This window comes from Entelurus aequoreus, linkage group LG04, assembly GCF_033978785.1.
Source record: "Entelurus aequoreus isolate RoL-2023_Sb linkage group LG04, RoL_Eaeq_v1.1, whole genome shotgun sequence".
NCBI lineage: Eukaryota > Metazoa > Chordata > Actinopteri > Syngnathiformes > Syngnathidae > Entelurus > Entelurus aequoreus.
This window is the reverse complement of record NC_084734.1, coordinates 11,959,764-11,983,174: the sequence shown is the minus strand read 5'-3', so window position 1 is coordinate 11,983,174 and position 23,411 is coordinate 11,959,764. Positions and strand designations below refer to the sequence as shown.

The 23,411-nt window shown below is 34.2% G+C and overlaps 1 protein-coding gene across 1 annotated transcript in view; it reads right to left on the bottom strand.

Moving 5' to 3' along the window:
- Window positions 1–1,617: 1,617 nt before the first annotated feature.
- The window catches only part of kcnk4a (potassium channel, subfamily K, member 4a), a 45,564-nt gene continuing 23,770 nt past the window's right edge, over window positions 1,618–23,411 (bottom strand). The window contains exons 7-9 of the mRNA XM_062044234.1: window positions 11,475–11,661; window positions 11,208–11,344; window positions 1,618–3,344 (exon numbers count right to left, since the gene is read on the bottom strand). Of these exons, the coding sequence (XP_061900218.1) occupies window positions 2,370–3,344; window positions 11,208–11,344; window positions 11,475–11,661 (1,299 nt within the window). The 3' untranslated portion in view covers window positions 1,618–2,369. The remainder of the gene's footprint in view (window positions 3,345–11,207; window positions 11,345–11,474; window positions 11,662–23,411) is intronic.

Sequence of the window (23,411 nt, the reverse complement as noted above, 5' to 3'; positions counted from 1 at the left end):
TGTAAAACCAAATAGCACGTTTTTAAAACAAAGCACAAATGTGTCATGAATATTAAGTCCAGGATGTAATGTTAATGTATGGTTAGTAGTGTGTATTTTCACAATAAGTCACCTTGTAATACGCATGCCACGCCAGCAGGTGGCGATGTCACGTTGTTGTTGTTGTCGAAGAACCGCTACCCTCGAATGCTTCACTAAAAAAAGCGTCATTTGAATAGTTTTTCTTAAGCATAATTTATGAAGGATGTATATACAAGTAAAATGTTTGTACTGGTCACGTTAACAGCGTCGTAAATAAATGCCAGATAAAGATAATGCCAGAATCGATATCTCGGGCCGCCATTTCGTTTCGGTTATGACGTCATTGGCTCACGCATGCTCACACTTGACATTTAAAAATGTTTATTTTTTAACGCTCACACTAAAATGCTTGTTTTTTTAAAAAAAAAAAGAGAGAACACACTTACATTTTGAGTCAAAATGTTATGGAAACAGAGGAAATAAAAATGTATAAATAAAGCGCCCAATTAGAATGCGGTCAGTTGCTATTCTGCTCACAGCCAGGAGAGGGCGTACGTGCACATACTGCCTCACACTAAATACTTAAATGTTACTTTATGAACTCACACAAAAACGTTTGTTAAAAATAGTAACTCGCATTTTGAAGCAAATATTTGTCATTTTTGAGGATCCAAAATGCGATTGTCGTGGATAAAACAAACATTTAAAAAAAATAAGGATAATGCCAGAATCGATACCCCGGGCCGCCTTTTTTGCTTAGGTTATGACGTCATTGGCCTGCGCATGCTCACACTTGACATTTAAAAATGTTTCTTTTTTAACGCTCACACTAAAATGCTTGTTTTTTTAAAAAAAAGAGAACACATTTACATTTTGAGTCAAAATGTTATGGAAACAGACGAAATAAAAATGTATAAATAAAGCGCCCGATTAGAATGCGGTCAGTTGCTATTCTGCTCACAGCCAGGAGAGGGCGTGCGTGCATAATACTGCCTCACACTATACACTTAAAAGTTACTTTATCAACTCACACAAAAACGTTTGTTAAAAAATAGTAACTCGCATTTTGAGGCAAATATTTCTGATTTTCGAGGTTCCCATATGCGACTGTCATGTAACCAATGGATAAAACAAACATTTAAAAAACAAAAAAGATAATGCCAAAATCGATATCTCGGGCCGCCTTTTTTTGGGGGGCTTAGGTTATGACGTCATTGGTTTGCGCATGCTCACACGGGACATTTAAAATGTTTCATTTTCAACGCTCACACTAAAATGCTTGTTTTTAAAAAAGGAGAAAACACATTTTGAGACTAAATGTTATGGAAACAGAGAAAATAAAAATGTATAAATAAAGCGCCCACTTTAAATGCGGTCAGTTGCTATTCTGCTTCCAGCCACGAGAGGGCGTACGTGCACATACTGCCTCACAATATACTCTTCGGTTATGACGTCATTGGCTCGCGCATGCTCACACTGGACATTGAAAATGTTTCGTTTTCAACGCTCACACTAAAATGCTTTTATTTTTTTAAAAGAGAAAACACTTACATTTTGAGTCAAAATGCGACTGTTATGGAAACAGACCAAATAAAAAATGTATAAATAAAGCGCCCACTTAGAATGCAGTCAGTTGCTATTCTGCTCACAGCCAGGAGAGGGCGTACGTGCACATACTGCCTCACACTATACACTTAAAAATGTTACTTTATCAACGCACACAACAATGTTTGGTAAAAGATAATAACCTACATTTTGAGGCAAATATTTGTGATTTTTTTTTAGGTTCCAAAATGCGACTGTCATGTAACCAATGGATAAAACCAAATTGTTTTTGTATAAAAAAAAACCGGCAGATTGTTGTTTTTGCTAGTTATTAATGTATTGATTGACATTTCACAACATTTGACACGTTTTCGCACCATTTAAGTATTATTTTTTAAAATAAAAGATGCAAGACAACCCTTTTTAACACAAACTGGCAACACTGAACCAATGTTTATTCATTTTCTATACCGATAAGCTGGAGCCTATCCCAGCTGATTTGGGCAGCCTGTCAATCACAGGACACATCACAAACAGGCATTCAGACTTACGGACAATTTAGCGTCTCCAATTAACAACAACATGCATGTTTGTGGGCTGTGGGAGTAAGAAGACCAACAGAGATTCAAACCAGGATCTCCTGACCGTGACGGCAAGCGTGTTAACCATCGAATGGCAGCATTAAAAAAAACTAAGTCACGTGACAGTGCAGCGGAATAATGCTACAAACTTGACTGCTTCTTGAGGTGCAAGCTGGAAAACATTCACAAGTCGTTTAAAAAAAAAAAGTGTCCCTGGAGGTGTCAGAGTGCGGGCGGCGAGTCTGTGTGGTTCAGGTCTGACGCAGACAAGTCAGGAGGCGGCGTAGGAGGATTGGAGGGAGGCTGCATGTCGCTGCTGGGCCTCCTCGCCTGAAGGGGGCTCCACCTCTGCGACAGCTTCCTCCTCACGCTCCTCTTCTTGGGCTTACGTGCTCGTCTCCTCCTCTCCTCGGCCGGCAGGGCGCGCTCGCTTAATGTGTCCGAGGACTCGTCGATGTAGGCCAGGTTCTCCCCGAAGAAGTCCAGCAGCTGACAGGCGCCTGAGGGCTCATCGTTGAGGACTATGTTGGGACGGTGAGGAGGAAGAGGAGCGAGGGAGGAATGTTTCTTTTCTTCCTTGGCCATGTCTTGCGAGGAGGCTCCGCCTCCTTCGACGTCACACACCGCACGGCGGGCCTGGAACCCGCGGAGATCCGAGAAAGACGAGGACGCGGAGGAGATGTCAGACCTGGAGTCGAAGGGCGACTCGGATCCTGAGAGGGAGCCTCCCCGCCCGGCCGCTTCTGGAGAGTCCAGCTCGGAGGCGGAGTTAGCGACGGGCATGGAGAAGGACCGCAGCAGCAGGTGAGGTAAGGACCGCCTCCCCACCTGCTGTTGCAAACCGGGCTCGGCGGGCCTGGCTCGAGGAATGGTCCCGCCTCCCACTCCGGCAGCGCTGAGCCGCGACCGAGGTTTGGACATCATCTTCCTCTCCAGGGAGGAGCCGAGCACCTCCAGGCGGCCCATGGAGCCGGAGAGGCCGGCCCAGTGGTTGGGGAGGTGGCCGTTCTCTGCCCCGCCCCTCTGCCGGTATCCCAGCGTGCCCTGGGCTCCGCGGCGGATGCGGCGGCGCTCGCTGCGCTTCCAGCGGCGGCGCTGCAGGAGGAAGGGGTCGTTGAACTCCAGCGGGTTGGGGAGGCGGAAGTCCTTGGACATGTGCTGGGTCCAGTCTGTGGCATGGGCTCGCAACTCCTCCATCTGTGCGACAACATCAACCATACTTGTTCCTCACAACCGTACAAGATTCTTATGCAGAAGTTATCACACAACTCTTATGCTTAAAGGCCGTTGCTATGGTTATTATCAATTGTGCTGAAGTTGTACTTTTCTATCTGTGCAAAGGGACAACTTGCAATCATGGATTGCGAGTCGTCTCGTATCAGTGTTTGTGTCCAGACCCGGCCTGCTTACTGCCAAGGGCGAACATCGAGTACCTTGACTCAGACAAGGCAGAAATAGGGTGATATTACGAGTGTCAGCACATTTGCATTTCTGAATAGTCATATATTGTGTCTAACTGGGGCTGCTGAGATTAACCCCCTTCTTTCAAAAGCAGCCTCAGTGATGTAACCAGGGACCTCCCAAATAAATAGAGGAGCACGTGGGACTGTACCTTAGAGCGTAGGTTGGAACTGTAACTGAGTGTACAGCCCAATACGTCTCTCCTCATGAGTAAAATTGAACTCTTTCTCCGCATGATTCCTTGCTTCTTGTCTGTTTAATAAATGTCATCAGTGTTTGATCCTGACAGCTATCAACACAATATCACACAACTATGGAGTTTTTAGTCTCTTAAATATTCATAAAACCTTTTTAACATGTGTTTAAATGTACAAACACTTGAATACATGACAGTTTCCTGGCAAAATGCTTAGGAGGTGAATACGGTTTTAGAGAAAGTGTCATGACAAACGTTTGCTCAATGTTACATTTATTGTCTTCTTCTTCTACACAAAAAACTCAACAGCACCTCTGCTGGTGGCAGCCAGGTAGCACGCTCCAGTTTGCCCTAATTCATGTGATATATTTGATGTATTATGTAAAAGGTCTGTGCAGATAAATATGTGTGTGGTCTTCACAAGATGAGGATGTAACAACTGCACTACCAACATAGACTTGTTTAGGACTTAAAAAGCAGTAACAGACTTCCCTGCTGTGAGATGTTACATGATGTTGGTGGTGCACAATAACAAATGCATTTTGTCCACATCTTTATTTACACCAATTACATATAGTAGCAATAAGCGTACCGATGAATACCGATATCGATATTGGTATATATAAAAAAAACAACTATAGTCATCCGTAGTAATACATACAATACTTAAAGTGTAAACACTTTGTAGGGCACGACAAACGACGAGGCTGGCATTTTCAGCCGAGTACCAAAGACTACTTTTCTACTGAGCCGGTCCACTACTGCCTTCTAGGGTCTCGGAGGAGCAACTGCATGCAAAGTCTACTTTATAATACTTGCTAATGAGACTCAGACATGTCATAAGAAAAGGAGATATAACAGTTGTCATAATTCACTCATTTTTTGAAATGTATTTTATGAACAAACTATTAACACACACCAAAGTACCGAAAATGTAAAGTATCCATTCCCAGGTACCTGGAATTGGTACCCATGACTAGTTTTAGAGATGTCCGATAAATGCTTTAAAATGTAATATCGGAAATGATCGTTATCGTTTTTTTTAAATTATCGGTATCGTTTTAAAAACTTTTTTTTTTAATTAAATCAACATAAAAAACACACTTACAATTAGTACACCAACCCAAAAACATTCCTCCCCCATTTACACTCATTCACACAAAAGGGTTGTTTCCTTCTGTTATTAATATTCTGCTTCCTACATTATATATCAATATATATCAATACAGTCTGCAAGGGATACAGTCCGTAAGCACACATGATTGTGCTGTACTAACCTTTAACAGTTAATTTTACTCTTTTTCATTCATTACTAGTTTCTATAACTGTTTTTATATTGTTTTGCTTTCTTTTTTATTCAAGAAAATGTATTTAATTTATTTATCTTATTTTATTTTATTAATTTTTTAAAACAGGACCTTATCTTCACCATACCTGGTTGTCCAAATTAGTCATAATAATGTGTTAATTCCACGACTGTATATATCGGTATCGGTTGATATCGGTATCGTAATTAAAGAGTTGGACAATATCGGAATATCGGCTATCGGCAAAAAGCCATTATCGGACATCCCTACTTAAAATGAACAGATTGATTAAAAAAAAATGTGTTAGTCCAAAAAATGTAATATATAAATATTTTTTTTCTCAGTTTTTGCAGTGTCCAGCGTTGCCAGACGTATGATAATTATCACATTTTTTATCATTCATTTTATCACTGCATAATCAATAATTGTAGAAATGTAAGATCATGTGACCTCGATTTTCGAATGAATCGCGATTCTTATTTGTAACAATTCTTAATCAATTTTAAAAACTCTTGTTACTTTTTTATTTCATTTTTGTTTCAATCAGTCACTCAGAAAAATCATATAGTTTGTGTCGACCAGGGGTGTCAAACGTACGGCCCCAGGGCCGGATCAGGCCCGCGGACAGGTTTTATCCGGCCCGCGGGATGAGTTTGCTAAGTATAAAAATTAACCTGAAATTTTTGAATGAAAGAAACAGCTGTTCTAAATGTGTCCACTGGATGTCGCCATAACAATTCTTTGTATCTTTGTAGATGATGCTACATATGTACAAAATAAACCACATGATGTTATTAGTCCATCAGTCGAGGAATTTTCAAGCGTTGACCGGTCCCCAGCTACAAAAAGGTTGGGGACCACTGGTGTACGTGTTGCTTAGTAGGAAAGTAGTCTTTGGTACGCGGCTGAAAATGCCAGCCTCGTCGTTTGTCGTGCCCTACAAAGTGTTTATACTTTAAGTATTGTATGTATTACTACGGATGACTATAGTTTGGATTTTATCGATAACAATATCGATATCGGTATTCATCGGTATGCTTATTGCAGGGGTGTCCAAAGTGCGGCCCGCAGGTCATTTTTTAACGGCCCCACGGCACATTTTAAAAATACGATTGAAAAAAAAAAAAAAACATTAAAAGTGGTATTTAAAGAGCAAACAGGTGAAATGTAACAAGAAAATGTAGCAATGTTCACTCTAATCACACAAAGCTGCCATGCAGGCTGTTTCTTTCTTTAAAAAATAATAATGAATCAAAATCAATGTCATTATGAATTATTGACCTATTCAAGGCTCCAATTACGTCACATTAAATATTTTTGAGATATTTTTTGGGGGAAAATGTTGCATATTTTGTGTTTGCCATGTAAAAAAACGAGCTGTTTTTTTTAAAAATAAGGGCCTAAAACGAACAAACAAAAAACATAAACAACAATAAAACTTATAATTGACAGATAGATCTGAAGTTGATCTCGAGATTATTGTGTTAAAAGTAAACAGTAAAAAAAAATATATATATATAATTTATTTTTTAACACTTTAATGAGTAGGACCCTTTTGGATCCCCTACAATTTTAGTGTGATTAGTTTTTAAGTGTCATTGCTCAAAAAATAATAATGAATTAAAATCAACGGTGTTATGAGTTATTGACCTTTTTTAAGGCTCCTTTTATTAATAATCTCAAATATCCCACTTAAAAATTTTATTGAGTGAAAATATTACATATTTTGTGTTTTTCATTAAAAAAAAGGGTCTTCTTTGACAAAAAGAGCATACAATTTAAATAAAAAAAAAATGTTATATTGACAGATAGACCTAATGTTGATCTAGAGATTTAAAAACTTGAATAATAACACAAATAATAATACTGAATAATGACACATTTTTTATATTTTTTGGACTGAGTGGAGGCCTGAATGTATATTTTTTATACATATATTGTATTGGTTTTTAAAATAAAAAATATCAAAATGGCCCCTGCTATCTTTGATTTTTCAGTGTGCGGCCCTCAGAGGAAAAAGTTTGGACACCCCTGGCTTATTGCTACTATATGTAATTGGTGTAAATAAAGATGTGGACAAAATGCATTTTTTTATTGTGCACCACCAACATCATGTAACATCTCACAGCAGGGAAGTCTGTTATCAACACATGTTTTTTAAGTCCTAAAAAAAGTCTATGTTGGTAGTTAATTGCTTTGTAGAAGTCAAAATGCGTCGAGGATGGTTTGTCGTGATCCCAATATGCAGAGCACAGCGTGCAGGTAAAAAAGGTACTGTATTTTTCGGAGTATAAGTCGCACCGGCCGAAAATGATAAATAAAGAAGGAAAAAAACATGTAAAAGTTGCACTGGAGTATAAGTCGCATTTTTTGGGGAAATTTACTTGATAAAAGCCAACACCAAGAATAGACATTTGAAAGGCAATTTAAAATAAATAAAAAATAGTGAACAACAGGCTGAATAAGTGTACGTTATATGAGGCATAAATAACCAACTGAGAACGTGCCTGGTATGTTAACGTAACATATTATGGTAAGAGTCATTCAAATAACTATAACATATAGAACATGCTATACGTTTACCAAACAATCTGTCACTCCTAATCGCTAAATCCCATGAAATCTTATACGTCTAGTCTCTTACGTGAATGAGATAAATAATATTATTTGATATTTGACGCTAATGTGTTAATCATTTCACACATAAGTCTCTCCTGAGTATAAGTCGCACCCCCGGCGAAACTATGAAAAAAACTGCGACTTATAGTCCGAAAAATACGGTAGGTAATGCTTAAAACAGAAAATGAACAAAAGGCAAATCCCGCTAGGAAAAGGCACTGAAGCATGCAAAACGTAAGTAAAACTGAACGGGCTACAAAGTAAACAAAAACAGAATGCTGGACGACAGCAAAGACTTACAGTGTGTGTCCATACATGACATGGCAATCGACAATGTCCCCACAAAGAAGGAAAGCGCCCGCACAAATGAAATAGTCTTGATTGCCAATACAAAGCAGAATGAATTGATTAACGTGGACAAGTAAACAAGTTGAAAAACTTATTGGGGTGTTACCATTTAGTGGTCAATTGTACGGAATATGTACTGTACTTTGCGATCTACTAATAAAAGTTTCAATCAATCAAAAAAAGATCAGGCAATATCGCTCAAAGGAAGACGTGAAGCTGCTACAGGAAAACACCAACAAAACAGGAAAAGCCACTAAAATAACAGCGCGAGACAGGAACGAAAAGCACTACACACAGGAAAACAACTAAAAAAAAACAAAAAACCCTGGTAGTTTTCATTTTTTAACGTTTCTGCTGGTGGTGTGCCTCCGTATTCTTTAAAAAAAAAGGTTGAAAAACACTGCCCTAGAGACCTGTCAGCTGATGCCATCTTGCTTTGTTGGATGATTATATTATTTACATGTTTATTCATGCTGGCCTGTGCATGACTGGATCGCTATGAGGACGGTTGACGAAGCGCGGTAGCGGCGTTTGTGAGTAAAAAAAAAAGACCAATAGCCCTGTCATTTGTCCAGAATCTTAACCAACCTAATTAGGAACCGGTACCAAAAAAAAAATACCGGTACTTGGTATACTTAGACTTCCTTTTATTGTCATTCAAATTACTTTCATCCCTACTTATTACACAGCAGCTGTTTGGCTGTAACGTGCATCTTAGTTGCAGTTTTCATTAACAAAGCTGGAAGTGTTGAAATTGCCATGTAAAATCGCTAATGCTAAACAGCGGCCAATGTAAATTAGCATCAAGCTAGCGCATTTGAGAAAAGCGGAGCCTTACTTTACGTTTGAGCGTCTTTTATCAGGCATACTTGCTTGGTTGGTATTGAAAACAGCAACATTACAGAGAGGCGGTTTGGCTGAGTCCGCTTTGATTGTTTCCTCGCCAAGTGTTTAGTCTGCAATCGGACGAGACGGGTTTTCAAATATGGCACCTTTTTAATTTGAACTAAATCGGTCCCCAGTAGTACCAGAGTTGAATCCCTATAAAAGTACCCAAACCCTAACAGGAACATTTGACTTGCCACAAATATTACACATGTCAAAAATTAGTATTTTTGACCTTAACTAAAAAAAAAAAATCTTGCAAGATTGGGGGTTTTGTTCAAGAATCAAATCAACGAAAGATGATTAAAGGGATTACTTTGAGTCCTCCCTGGTAGAAACTTCATAACAGAATAGTTGGGATGAATCATAAACTCAAATCTACATGATCATGTAATGCTCCTAATTGTGTGATACTGTAAGTGTGTGTGTGTGTGTGTGTGTGTGTGTGTTCTTGTATTTCTAGCCTTCTTGAGACACGAAGAAGTAAAAGTATCTTCCATATGAGGAGGTGTGATCAAGTGATGACATAAATCATGGTCCCTGCTGGTGACTAGGGATGATGTTTGATAAGAAATTATCGAGTTCGAGCCCATTATCGAATCCTCTTATCGAACCGATTCCTTATCGATTCTCTTATCGAATCCAGATAGGTTGTTGTGTATGGAAAAAAAAACACAATATTTGGTTTAACAAAAGCTCACTTTTACTTTATAAGAAAAAAATAAAATAAAATAAATAAATAAATATTGACTGTTACACCTTTAAAAAAATAAAATAAATAAATATTGACTGTTGTTACCCAAAGTATATTAAGTGGGATTTTTCAGAAAAACTTATATATACAGTAACACAAAAACAAGCTGTCTCTGTGAGCCATGCCTTGAGGCGTTTTTTCCGGTCCATTATTTTTGCTGTTTGTGTGACATCACAGGAAATGATGTAGCTCAATTTCCTGTGATGTCCCACAGGGCATTTCTTGTGGGACGGGATTTGTTCCCAGGGATTTGAATAAAGAACCAACTCTTTTTCTTTACTATAGTGGCCTCGATAACGGGAACCGGTTCTCAAAAAGGGATTCGAGTCCATGGAATCGGTTCTTTTCTTATCGAACGATTCTTTTCTCATCGAGCAACCGGGAGAACCGGTTTCGAACATCATCCCTACTGGTGACCTCTATCAAAATGTCACAATGAGGGTAGTCCCAGAAAGGTGTGTTGCTTTTAAAAGTGCTCCCCCTCTGGTCAACATATGAAATAACAAGTGTGTGTAAGAAATTGAAATGCGCACCATTTGTCAAAAATTAATTAATAAAAATAAATAAATATGTATATAGAGACATACTGTAATAACTTGAAGTAAATAATGAAGATTAAAAACCAATTACAAACAAAAAATTCCAAAAATAATAAATGAACTAAAAGCAGTCTTTTTCTCACAATGTGTCGACTTTTTTCTTATAAAATTGGGAACAATTTCTCATATTCTTTCTGTAATATTGCAATATTTTCTCGTGAAATTATTACTTTTTAATGTAAAATTATTACTTTTTTATGTAAAATTATTATTTTTTAATGCTAAATGGTGACATTTGTCATAAAAAAATCTGACTTTTATCACAACATTGCCATTTTTTTTGTTACTCTTGTAAAATACTGACATTTTTTGGAGTAAAATGATGACTTTTGTCATCATTTTGCCGATTAAAATTCCGATTACTATTATAATATTGCCAAAATGTTAAAGTTTTCTTATAAAATTGTGACTTTGGTCGAGTAGAATGACGACTCTTTTCATAAAATTGCCCAAATTTTAAGCTTTTCTCGTCAAACTGCGACTGTTATTGAGCAAAATTCAAACTTTTATCATAATATTGCACAAAGGTTCAGTTTTTCTTGTCAAATTTTGACTTGCATTGAGTAAAATTACGACTTTCATTACAGTAAGTTTTTCTTGTGAAATTGTGACCTTTTTCTTGTAAAAATTCCAACAAGCTTTTTTATATTTGCATAGTATGTATATATTATTAATGTTGTAAATACACGTCTTTATATATCTAGAAAGGCTGGTCCTAAAGAGGGAGGCATTTTCCTCAGGTCTCAAGAAGGTCAGAAATACATGAATATGTGTGTGTGTGTGTGTGTGTGTGTGTGTGTGTGTGTGTGTGTGTGTGTGTGTGTGTGTGTGTGTGTGTGTGTGTGTGTGTGTGTGTGTGTGTGTGTGTGTGTGTGTGTGTGTGTGTCTCGCCTCAGCGCGGGTCTTCTTGGACAGCACACGCAGCCAATTGCCAATCATGGTGAGGATGGAGGCAAAGTAGGCCAGACCAAACACGATCCATAACCACACCAGAGGTTTGAAGAAGAGCCCGCCCGCATGACTCCCATCTGGACACACACACACATTCAAATATGTCAAAAGTGACAGTCTTTGACATTTCCTGACCATTTTCCCCTCAGGCCATTTAACAGACAACATATTTAGGTGTGGTATATCTGCAGTGTTGAGTTCAAACACCTGGCACGAAGTCTCCAAAGCCCACGGTGGTGAGCGTGATGACCACAAAGTAGAGCGACTCCAGGAAGGACCAGTCCTCAGACTCCTGGAAGACCACGGTGGGCACGGCGAGGAAGATGAGGCAGCCGACCAGGATGGAGAGCACGGCAGAGCTGACTCGCACGGTGGTGGGCCGCACTTTACGTTTCTAACACAGCAAACCATCAATTAGTCAATCTGATCCATCTCTCATTTTGTCGTCAAAAAGTCACATTTTCTAACATTTAAAAGCTTTTTACCAGTGGTGTGCCTGCTGGCCTGACATAACCAGGAATCATCATCATAATTAAAGATACAAGTTATTTACTTTCCCTAAATATGTAAAAGTATTCATATTGTCTTCATGTGATATTATGCTCCTTGCAGTGCTGTTGTTTTTAAATGAGAGTTGTTAGCCAATCAGAATTCAGCTAGCTTATGTTGCCATGCTGTACCAAATCTGCCTTCAGAATCAACAATGTGTGTGCACTGTAAGTGAACGGCCACATACAGTTGATAGATAATTGCCATAGCCAATCAGATCAGGAGTTGTTGTCGTTAAGGCCTTCTATCTGGCCTCACGTTGGATGTGACATTTGAGAACACATACAGTTGATAGACAATCAGATCACCTATAGCCTATCTAGGTAGCCTGATGTTAACCAGACTGTGATTGGATACTCACTTGTCACTCCAAAGTGAGTATCCAATCACAAGTTGCAGTCTGTGGAACGCTTCCCCTGACCACCTGAGGGCACCACAGACTGTGGATGCTTTTAAAAAAGGCTTAAAAACCCTTCTTTTTAAAAAAGCCTTTTTTTTTTTTTTAGATATGTGTGCTAGTTCTAGCTACCGTATTTTTCGGACTATAAGTCGCAGTTTTTTTCATAGTTTGGCCGGGGGTGTGACTTATACTCAGGAGCGACTTATGTGTGAAATTATTAACACATTAGCGTAAAATATCAAATAATATCATTTATCTCATTCACGTAAGAGACTAGACGTATAAGATTTCATGGGATTTAGCGATTAGGAGTGACAGATTGTTTGGTAAAGGTATAGCATGTTCTATATGTTATAGTTATTTGAATGACTCTTACCATAATATGTTACGTTAACATACCAGGCACGTTCTCAGTTGGTTATTTATGCCTCATATAACGTACACTTATTCAGCCTGTTGTTCACTATTCTTTATTTATTTTAAATTGCCTTTCAAATGTCTATTCTTGGTGTTGGCTTTTATCAAATAGATTTCCCCAAAAAATGCGACTTATACTCCAGTGCTACTTATGTTTTTTTCCTTCTTTATTATGCATTTTCGGTCGGTGCGACTTATACTCCAGAGCGATTTATACTCCGAAATATACGGTATTAGGCTGTTCTAGTTTTTTGTTTTTTTTTATGCACTGTAGCACTTTGAGGTTGTTTGCTCAATGTATAGTGCTTTTACAAACAAAATCTATTATTATTATTATTATTACTGTGAGACCACGTCGGCCAACTAAGCGGAAGCTAGCTCGGCTGTTCTGTCGATGAAATGCTCGCCATTTCCACTCGAATAAGCCGACGACGAGCGGCACCACTGGCTTATACGGCGTCGAATAGGTGCTAGAAATTGTGAGTTCAAATATTTTGTTTCTTTATTTTTCACGTTTAATGTTTTTTTTTACCATTTTAATTTTGACAGTACCAAATAAGTTTTAATTGCTGATGCGGGTTTATTCTATTTTTAAATACGCCAGAAAATAACCCGTTTTGTACACTGTTGATGTGCTTCAATGCCCAGTAGTGCGTAAATGTGTTTCTGTATAGTATTTCTCCAGAAATGGTCATGTCAGATCACAGAAGGCCTAGGTGGGAAACGCACGGCCCGCCACTCCTTTTTAGATATTGCAAAAAACATGGATTTCATTTCTGCTCGCTCGTAACTGCAGCAGTTTTCCACTTCTCTAGTGTTAATAAAAATGCACAAATAGTGTCAGAAGTGTTTATGTTGGATCAGACTTCTCTGTGCTGCAGACACAATGACCTTGACCAGCACTTTGTCACACTGCTCAGCTTACATTCTCATACATTTACCAACTTACATTTGTATCAAAAGCTTCTCAGAGGTGCTTTTAAAGAGTGCTGCTGCACACAAAGTGAGTTCACATCATGCATTTCTTTTTACATTTTAGGGCTGGGACATTTGGGCAAAAATCCAAATGACGATTAATTGAACCTTCTACTCTGATTAATTATTCTACTCAACGACTCGGTTTATTCTCTAAATATTTGTATTAATATGAAACTGAAAAGAACATGCACAGATGAGCAATGATGGGGTTTTACCCAAACAATGGATGGAAAATACATCCCTTAGGCCAGGGGTGTCCAAACTTTTTCCACTGAGGGCCGCACACTGAAAAATCAAAGCAAGCGGGGGCCATTTTGATATTTTTTTATTTTAAAAACCAATACATGTATAAAAAATATACATTTAGGCCTCCACTCAGGCTTAATCCCAGGGACCCCAAAAGGTTTTGGTAAAAAAAATATAAAAAATGTGTCATTATTCAGTATTATTATTTTTATTATTATTCAAGTTTTAAAGGCCTACTGAAATGAATTTTTTTTATTTAAACGGGAATAGCAGATCCATTCTATGTGTCATACTTGATCATTTTGCGATATTGCCATATTTTTGCTGAAAGGATTTAGTAGAGAACAACGTCGATAAAGTTCGCAACTTTTGGTCTCTGATAAAAAAAAACCTTGCCCCTACCGGAAGTAGCGTGACGTTGTCAGTTGTTCACTCCCTCATATTTTCCTATTGTTTTCAACGCAGCTAGAGCGATTCGGACGATTACCCCATTAATTTGAGCGAGGATGAAAGATTCGTGGATGAGGAACGTTAGAGTGAAGGACTAGAATGCAGTGAAATACATATTTTTTTTCGCTCTGACCGTAACTTAGGTACAAGCTGACTCATTGGATTCCACACTTTCTCCTTTTTCTATTGTGGATCACGGATTTGTATTTTAAACCACCTCGGATGTTATATCCTCTTGAAAATGAGAGTCGAGAACGCGAAATGGACATTCAGTGCCTTTTATCTCCACGACAATACATCGGCGAAATGCTTTAGCTATGAGCTAACGTGATAGCATCGTGCTTTAACTGCATATAGAAACAAAAAAAATAAACCCCTGACTGGAATGATAGATAGAAAATCAACAATACTATTAAACCATGGACATGTAAATACACGGTTAATGCTTTCCAGGCTGGCGAAGGTTAACAATGCTGTGCTAACGACGCCATTGAAGCTAACTTAGCAACTTAGCAACCGGACCGCACAGAGCTATGCTAAAAACATTAGCTATCCACCTACGCCAGCCAGCCCTCATCTGCTCATCAACACCCGTGCTCACCTGCGTTCCAGCGATCGGCGGAAGGACGAAGGACTTCACCCGATGCGTTTGGCGGCCCGGAGACGTAGGAAGTCAAGGTGAGGTCGGCGGCTAGCGCGTCTGCTCTCCAACAAAGTCCTCCTGGTTGTGTTGCTGTAGTCCGCTGCTAATACACCGATCCCACCTACAACTGTCTTCTTTGCAGCCTTCATTGTTCATTAAACAAATTGCAAAAGATGTCCAGAATACTGTGGAATTATGAAATGAAAACAGAGCTTTTTGTATAGGATTCTACGGGGTACCATAACTTCCGTTAAACTGACTTCGTCACGCGCATACGTCATCATACCGCGACGTTTCAGCCGGATATTTCCCGGGAAATTTTAAATGTCACTTTATAAGTTAACCCGGCCGTATTGGCATGTGTTGCAATGTTAAGATTTCATCATTGATATATAAACTATCAGACTGCGTGGTCGGTAGTAGTGGCTTTCAGTAGGCCTTTAAATCCTTAGATCAACATTAGGTCTATGTGTCAATATAAAGTTTTTAAAGATTTAAGTCTTATGCTCTTTTTGTCAAAGAAAACCCTGTTTTTTAATGGAAAAAACACAAAATATGCATTATTTTCACCCAATAAAATTTTTAAATGGAATATTTCAGATTATATATTAATTGGAGCCTTAAAAAGGTCAATAACTCATAACACCATTGATTTTATTTCATTATTATTTTTTGAGCGATGACACTTAAAAACAAATCACACAAAAATTATTGGGGAACCAAAAAGGTCCTACTCATTAAAGTGTTAAAAAATAAATTATACATTTTTTTTACTGTTTACTTTTAACACAATAATCTCAAGATCAACTTCAGATCTATCTGTCAATTATACGTTGTATTTTTGTTTATGTTTTTTGTTTGTTCGTTTTAGGCCCTTCTTTAAAAAAAAAAACAGCTCAATTCTTTATATGGCAAACACAAAATATGCAACATTTTCCCCAAAAAATATCTCAAAGTGCAATATTTAATGTGACGTAATTGGAGCCTTGGATAGGTCAATAATTCATAATAACATTGATTTTGATTTATTATTATTTTTTAAAGAAAGAAACAGCCTGCATGGCAGCTTTGTGTTATTAGAGTGAACATTGCAACATTTTCTTGTTATATTTCACCTGTTTGGTCTTTCATACCACTTTTTATGTTTTTTATTTTTTTAATTGTATTTTAAAATGGGCCATGAAAAAATGACCTGCGGGCCGCACTTTTGACATCCCTGCCTTAGGCCATTTCAATAAATAATGGCTATTTTATTTTCTTAAGTTCATTTTAATCTTACAGTTGTTATTTTGGAGAGTTCTGCGATCTCGTAATATATAAATAAAACATATTTTAATATTTTGTCGATGGAAATGTATGTCACAGCCCCTACGTGTCATCTTTTGTTGCCAAGCAATTGTTTTGTTTTTTAGCGGTCAATAGTCCGCCCTGAGATGGGTAGGTTGTGAGTTCAAACCCCGGCCGAGTCATACCAAAGACTATAAAAATGGGAGCCATTACCTCCCTGCTTGACACTCAGCATCAAGGGTTGGAATTGGGGGCTAAATCACCAAAAATTATTCCTGGGCGTGGCCACCGCTGTTGCCCACTGCTCCCCTCATCTCCCAGGGGGTAATCAAGGGTGATGGGTCAAATGCAGAGAATAATTTCGCCACACCTAGTGTGTGTGTGACTATCATTGGTACTTTAACTTAACTTAACATCCGGTAAACTAGCATTTGAGAGAAAATACAACATTTTTTTAATGCTTCATGGACAGATTCATTTGCCTTCACAGGTTGGTTCATGTGTGAGCTCAATATGTGGGGAGAAAATAGCAATCAAAACAAAAAAACTAATGTAGACATTTCCAGAACAAACACCGCATTTGTGAAAAAATACCCAGATGGAGTCGACTGAAAAACTGGGCGTTGTTTTTTTTGTCTAGTGTCTGATTTCATAAATGCTATTTCGTAGTGAAACTATAAGTGGTGTTATCGTCATTTTAGGAGTTTGCGGCTCCAAGTGGGTTTTATTTGGTGGGCTCAAATGGCTCTTTGTATGCTGAAAGTTTTTACATTGTCATTATGGGGTATTGTGTGTAGAAATGTGAGGGCAAAAATTAATGTATTCCATTTTGGAATAAGGCTGTAACATAACAAAATGTGTAAAAAGTGACATGCTGTGAATACTTGATAACATGTTGGTTTTTTTTAATAAATTTGTGAAAAAAAATAAATATATACTTTCACATTGTAATTATGGGGTATTGTCTGTAGAATTTCGAGGGCAAAAAATAATTTATTCCATTTAGGAATAAGACTGTAACAAAACAAAATGTGTAAAAAGTGACGTGCTGTGAATACTTTTATAAAAAAAATTTAATTTTTTATTTAAATTTGTGAAATAAAAAAAAAAAACTTTCACATTGTCATTATGGGGTATTGTGTGTAGAATTTTGAGGGCAAAAATGAATTTATTTCATTTTAGAATAAGGCTGTAACATAACAAAATGTGTAAAAAGTGACGTGCTGTGAATACTTTTATACATGTTTTTTTTAAAAAATAAATTTATGAAATAAAAAAATTAAAAAAATTCACATTGTCATTATGGGGTATTGTGTGTATAATTTTGAGGGCAAAAATGAATGTATTCCATTTTGGAATAAGGCTGTAACATAAAATGTGTAACAAGTGACATGCTGTGAATACTTTTATACATTTTTTTTTATATATATATATATATATATATATATATTTCTGAAATTAAAAAAAAAAAAAACTTTCACATTGTCATTATGGGGTAATGTGTGTAGAATTTCGAGGGCAAAAAATAATTTATTCCATTTAGGAATAAGACTGTAACAAAACAGAATGTGTAAAAAGTGACGTGCTGTGAATACTTTTATAAAAAAAATTTAATTTTTTATTTAAATTTGTGAAATTAAAAAAAAACAACTTTCACATTGTCATGATGGGGTATTGTGTGTATAATTTTGAGGGCAAAAATGAATGTATTCCATTTTGGAATAAGGCTGTAACATAAAATGTGTAACAAGTGACATGCTGTGAATACTTTTATACATTTTTTATATATATATATATATATATATATATATATATATATATATATATATATATATATATATATATATATATATATATATATATATATATATATATATATGTATATATATATATATATATATATATATATATATATATATATATATATATATATATATATATATACACATTTCTGAAATAAAAAAATAAAAAAACTTTCACATTGTCATTATGGGGTATTGTGTGTTGAATTTTGAGGGCAAAAATGAATTTATTCCATTTTGGAATAAGGCTGTAACATAACAAAATGTGTAAAAAGTGACGTGGTGTTAATACTTTTATACATGTTTTTTTTTCCTTCGTTTTTTTATAAATTTGTGAAATTTAAAAAAACTTTCACATTGTCATTATGGGGTATTGTGTGTAGAATTTTGAGGGCAAAAATGAATTTATTCTATTTTGGAATAAGGCTGTAACATAACAAAATGTGTAAAAAGTGACATGCTGTGAATACTTTTATACATTTTTTGTTTGTTTGTTTTTTTATAAATTTGTGAATTTAAAAAAAAAAAAACTTTCACATTGTCATTGTGGGGTATTGTGTGTAGAATTTTGAGGGCAAAAATGAATTTATTGCATTTTGGAATAAGGCTGTAACATAACAACATGTGTAAAAAAAAGTGACATGCTGTGAATACTTTTAAACATGTTTTTTTATTATTATCCATCCATCCATCCATTTTCTACCGCTTATTCCCTTCGGGGTCGCGGGTTTTTTATTATTATAAATTTGTGAAATTTAAAAAAAAAAACCTTCACATTGTCATTATAGGGGGTTGTCTGTAGAATTTTGAGGGTAAACATTAATTTATTGCATTTAGGAATAAAGCTGTAACATAACAAAATGTGTAAAAAGTAACATGCTGTGAATACTTTTAATTTAAAAAAAAATGGTGTTTGTTTTTTTATACATTTGTGAAAAAAAACAAAAAACTTTCATTGTCATTATGGGGTATTGTGTGTAGAATTTTGAGGGCAAAAATTATTTTATTCCATTTTGGAATAAGGCTCTAACATAACAAAATGTGTAAAAAGTAACATGCTGTGAATACTTTTATAAAAAAAAAAATGTGTTTGTTTTTTTATAAATTTGTGAAATTTAAAAAAAAAAACTTTCACATTGTCATTATGGGGTATTGTGTGTAGAATTTGGAGGGCAAAAATGAATTTATTCCATTTTGGAATAAGGCTCTAACATAACAAAATGTGTAAAAAGTGACATGCTGTGAACAAGTTTTATACATGTTTTTTTTTATTATTCTTTTAAATAAATTTGTGAAAACCCCCCAAAAACTTTCACATTGTCATTATGGGGTATTGTGTGTAGAATTTTGAGGGCAACAATTAATTTATTCCATTTTGTAAATAGGCTGTAACATAACAAAATGTGTAAGAAGTGACATGCTGTGAATACTTTTATACATGTTTTTTTTTAAATAAATTTGTGAAATTAAAAAAAAAAACTTTTACATTGTCATTATGGGGTATTGTGTGTATAATTTTGAGGGCAAAAATGAATGTATTCCATTTTGGAACAAGGCTGTAACATAAAATGTGTAACAAGTGACATGCTGTGAATACTTTTATACATATATATATATATATATATATATATATATATATATATATATATATATATATATATATATATATATATATATATATATATATATATATATATATATATAATATATATATATATATATATATAAATTTCTGAAATTAAAAAAAAAAACTTTCACATTGTCTTTATGGGGTATTGTGTGTAGAATTTTGAGGGCAAAAATGAATTTATTCCATTTTGGAATAAGGCTGTAACATAACAAAATGTGTAAAAAGTGACATGCTGTGAACAAGTTTTATACATGTTTTTTTTTATTATTCTTTTAAATAAATTTGTGAAAACCCCCCAAAAACTTTCACATTGTCATTATGGGGTATTGTGTGTAGAATTTTGAGGGCAACAATTAATTTATTCCATTTTGTAAATAGGCTGTAACATAACAAAATGTGTAAGAAGTGACATGCTGTGAATACTTTTATACATGTTTTTTTTTAAATAAATTTGTGAAATTAAAAAAAAAAACTTTTACATTGTCATTATGGGGTATTGTGTGTATAATTTTGAGGGCAAAAATGAATGTATTCCATTTTGGAACAAGGCTGTAACATAAAATGTGTAACAAGTGACATGCTGTGAATACTTTTATACATATATATATATATATATATATATATATATAAATATATATATATATATATATATAAATTTCTGAAATTAAAAAAAAAAACTTTCACATTGTCTTTATGGGGTATTGTGTGTAGAATTTTGAGGGCAAAAATGAATTTATTCCATTTTGGAATAAGGCTGTAACATAACAAAATGTGTAAAAAGTTACGTGCTGTTAATACTTTTATACATGTTTTTTTTCCCTTCGTTTTTTTATAAATTTGTGAAATTTAAAAAAACAAAACTTTCACATTGTCATTATGGGGTATTGTGTGCAGAATTTTGAGGGCAAAAATGAATTTATTCTATTTTGGAATAAGGCTGTAACATAACAAAATGTGTAAAAAGTGACATGCTGTGAACAAGTTTTATACATGTTTTTTTTTTATTATTCTTTTAAATACATTTGTGAAAAAAACCCAAAAACTTTCACATTGTCATTATGGGGTATTGTGTGTAGAATTTTGAGGGCAACAATTAATTTATTCCATTTTGTAAACAGGCTGTAACATAACAAAATGTGTAAGAAGTGACATGCTGTGAATATTTTTATAATTTTTTTTTTATATATAAATTTCTGAAATAAAAAAAAAAAACTTTTACATTGTCATTATGGGGTATTGTGTGTATAATTTTGAGGGCAAAAATGAATGTATTCCATTTTGGAACAAGGCTGTAACATAAAATGTGTAACAAGTGACATGCTGTGAATACTTTTATACATTTGTATATATATATATATATATATATATATATATATATATAAATTTCTGAAATTAAAAAAAAAAAACTTTCACATTGTCTTTATGGGGTATTGTGTGTAGAATTTTGAGGGCAAAAATGAATTTATTCCATTTTGGAATAAGGCTGTAACATAACAAAATGTGTAAAAAGTTACGTGCTGTTAATACTTTTATACATGTTTTTTTTCCCTTCGTTTTTTTATAAATTTGTGAAATTTAAAAAAACAAAACTTTCACATTGTCATTATGGGGTATTGTGTGCAGAATTTTGAGGGCAAAAATGAATTTATTCTATTTTGGAATAAGGCTGTAACATAACAAAATGTGTAAAAAGTGACATGCTGTGAACAAGTTTTATACATGTTTTTTTTTTATTATTCTTTTAAATAAATTTGTGAAAAAAACCCAAAAACTTTCACATTGTCATTATGGGGTATTGTGTGTAGAATTTTGAGGGCAACAATTAATTTATTCCATTTTGTAAACAGGCTGTAACATAACAAAATGTGTAAGAAGTGACATGCTGTGAATATTTTTATACATTTTTTTTTAATATAAATTTGTGAAATAAAAAAAAAAAACTTTTACATTGTCATTATGGGGTATTGTATGTAGAATTTTGAGGGCAAAAATTAATTTATTCCATTTTGGAATAAGGCTGTAACATAAAATGTGTAACAAGTGACATGCTGTGAATACTTTTATACATATATATATATATATATATATATATATATATATATATATATATACATTTGTGAAATTAAAAAAAAAAAAACTTTCACATTGTTATTATGGGATATTGTGTGTAGAATTTTGAGGGCAAAAATGAATTTATTCCATTTTGGAATAAGGCTGTAACATAACAAAATGTGTAAAAAGTGACATGCTGTGAATACTTTTATACATGTTTTTTTTTATTATTCTTTTAAATAAATTTGTGAAAAAAACCCAAAAACTTTCACATTGTCATTATGGGGTATTGTATGTAGAATTTTGAGGGCAAAAATTAATTTATTCCATTTTGGAATAAGGCTGTAACATAAAATGTGTAACAAGTGACATGCTGTGAATACTTTTATACATATATATATATATATATATATATATATATATATATATATATATATATATATATATATATATAAGTATATATATATATATATATATATATATATATATATATATATATATATATATATATATAAGTATATATATATATATATATATATAAATTTCTGAAATTAAAAAAAAAAACTTTCACATTGTCTTTATGGGGTATTGTGTGTAGAATTTTGAGGGCAAAAATGAATTTATTCCATTTTGGAATAAGGCTGCAACATAACAAAATGTGTAAAAAGTTACGTGCTGTTAATACTTTTATACATGTTTTTTTTCCCTTCGTTTTTTTATAAATTTGTGAAATTTAAAAAAACAAAACTTTCACATTGTCATTATGGGGTATTGTGTGCAGAATTTTGAGGGCAAAAATGAATTTATTCTATTTTGGAATAAGGCTGTAACATAACAAAATGTGTAAAAAGTGACATGCTGTGAACAAGTTTTATACATGTTTTTTTTTTATTATTCTTTTAAATAAATTTGTGAAAAAAACCCAAAAACTTTCACATTGTCATTATGGGGTATTGTGTGTAGAATTTTGAGGGCAACAATTAATTTATTCCATTTTGTAAACAGGCTGTAACATAACAAAATGTGTAAGAAGTGACATGCTGTGAATATTTTTATACATTTTTTTTTAATATAAATTTGTGAAATAAAAAAAAAAAACTTTTACATTGTCATTATGGGGTATTGTATGTAGAATTTTGAGGGCAAAAATTAATTTATTCCATTTTGGAATAAGGCTGTAACATAAAATGTGTAACAAGTGACATGCTGTGAATACTTTTATAATTTTTTTTTTTTTTAATATATATATATATATATATATATATATATACATTTGTGAAATTAAAAAAAAAAAAACTTTCACATTGTTATTATGGGATATTGTGTGTAGAATTTTGAGGGCAAAAATGAATTTATTCCATTTTGGAATAAGGCTGTAACATAACAAAATGTGTAAAAAGTGACATGCTGTGAATACTTTTATACATGTTTTTTTTCCTGTTTCTTAATAAATTTGTGAAAAAATAAAATAAAAAATTTCACATTGTTATTATGGGGTATTGTGTGTAGAATTTTGAGGGCAAAACTTAATTTATTCCATTTTGGAATTAGGCTGTAACATAACAAAATGTGTAAAAAGTGACATGCTGTGAATACTTTTATACATATATATATATTTTTCATATATTTGTGAAAAAAAAAAAAAAAACTTTCACATTGTCATTATGGGGTATTGTGTGTAGAATTTTGA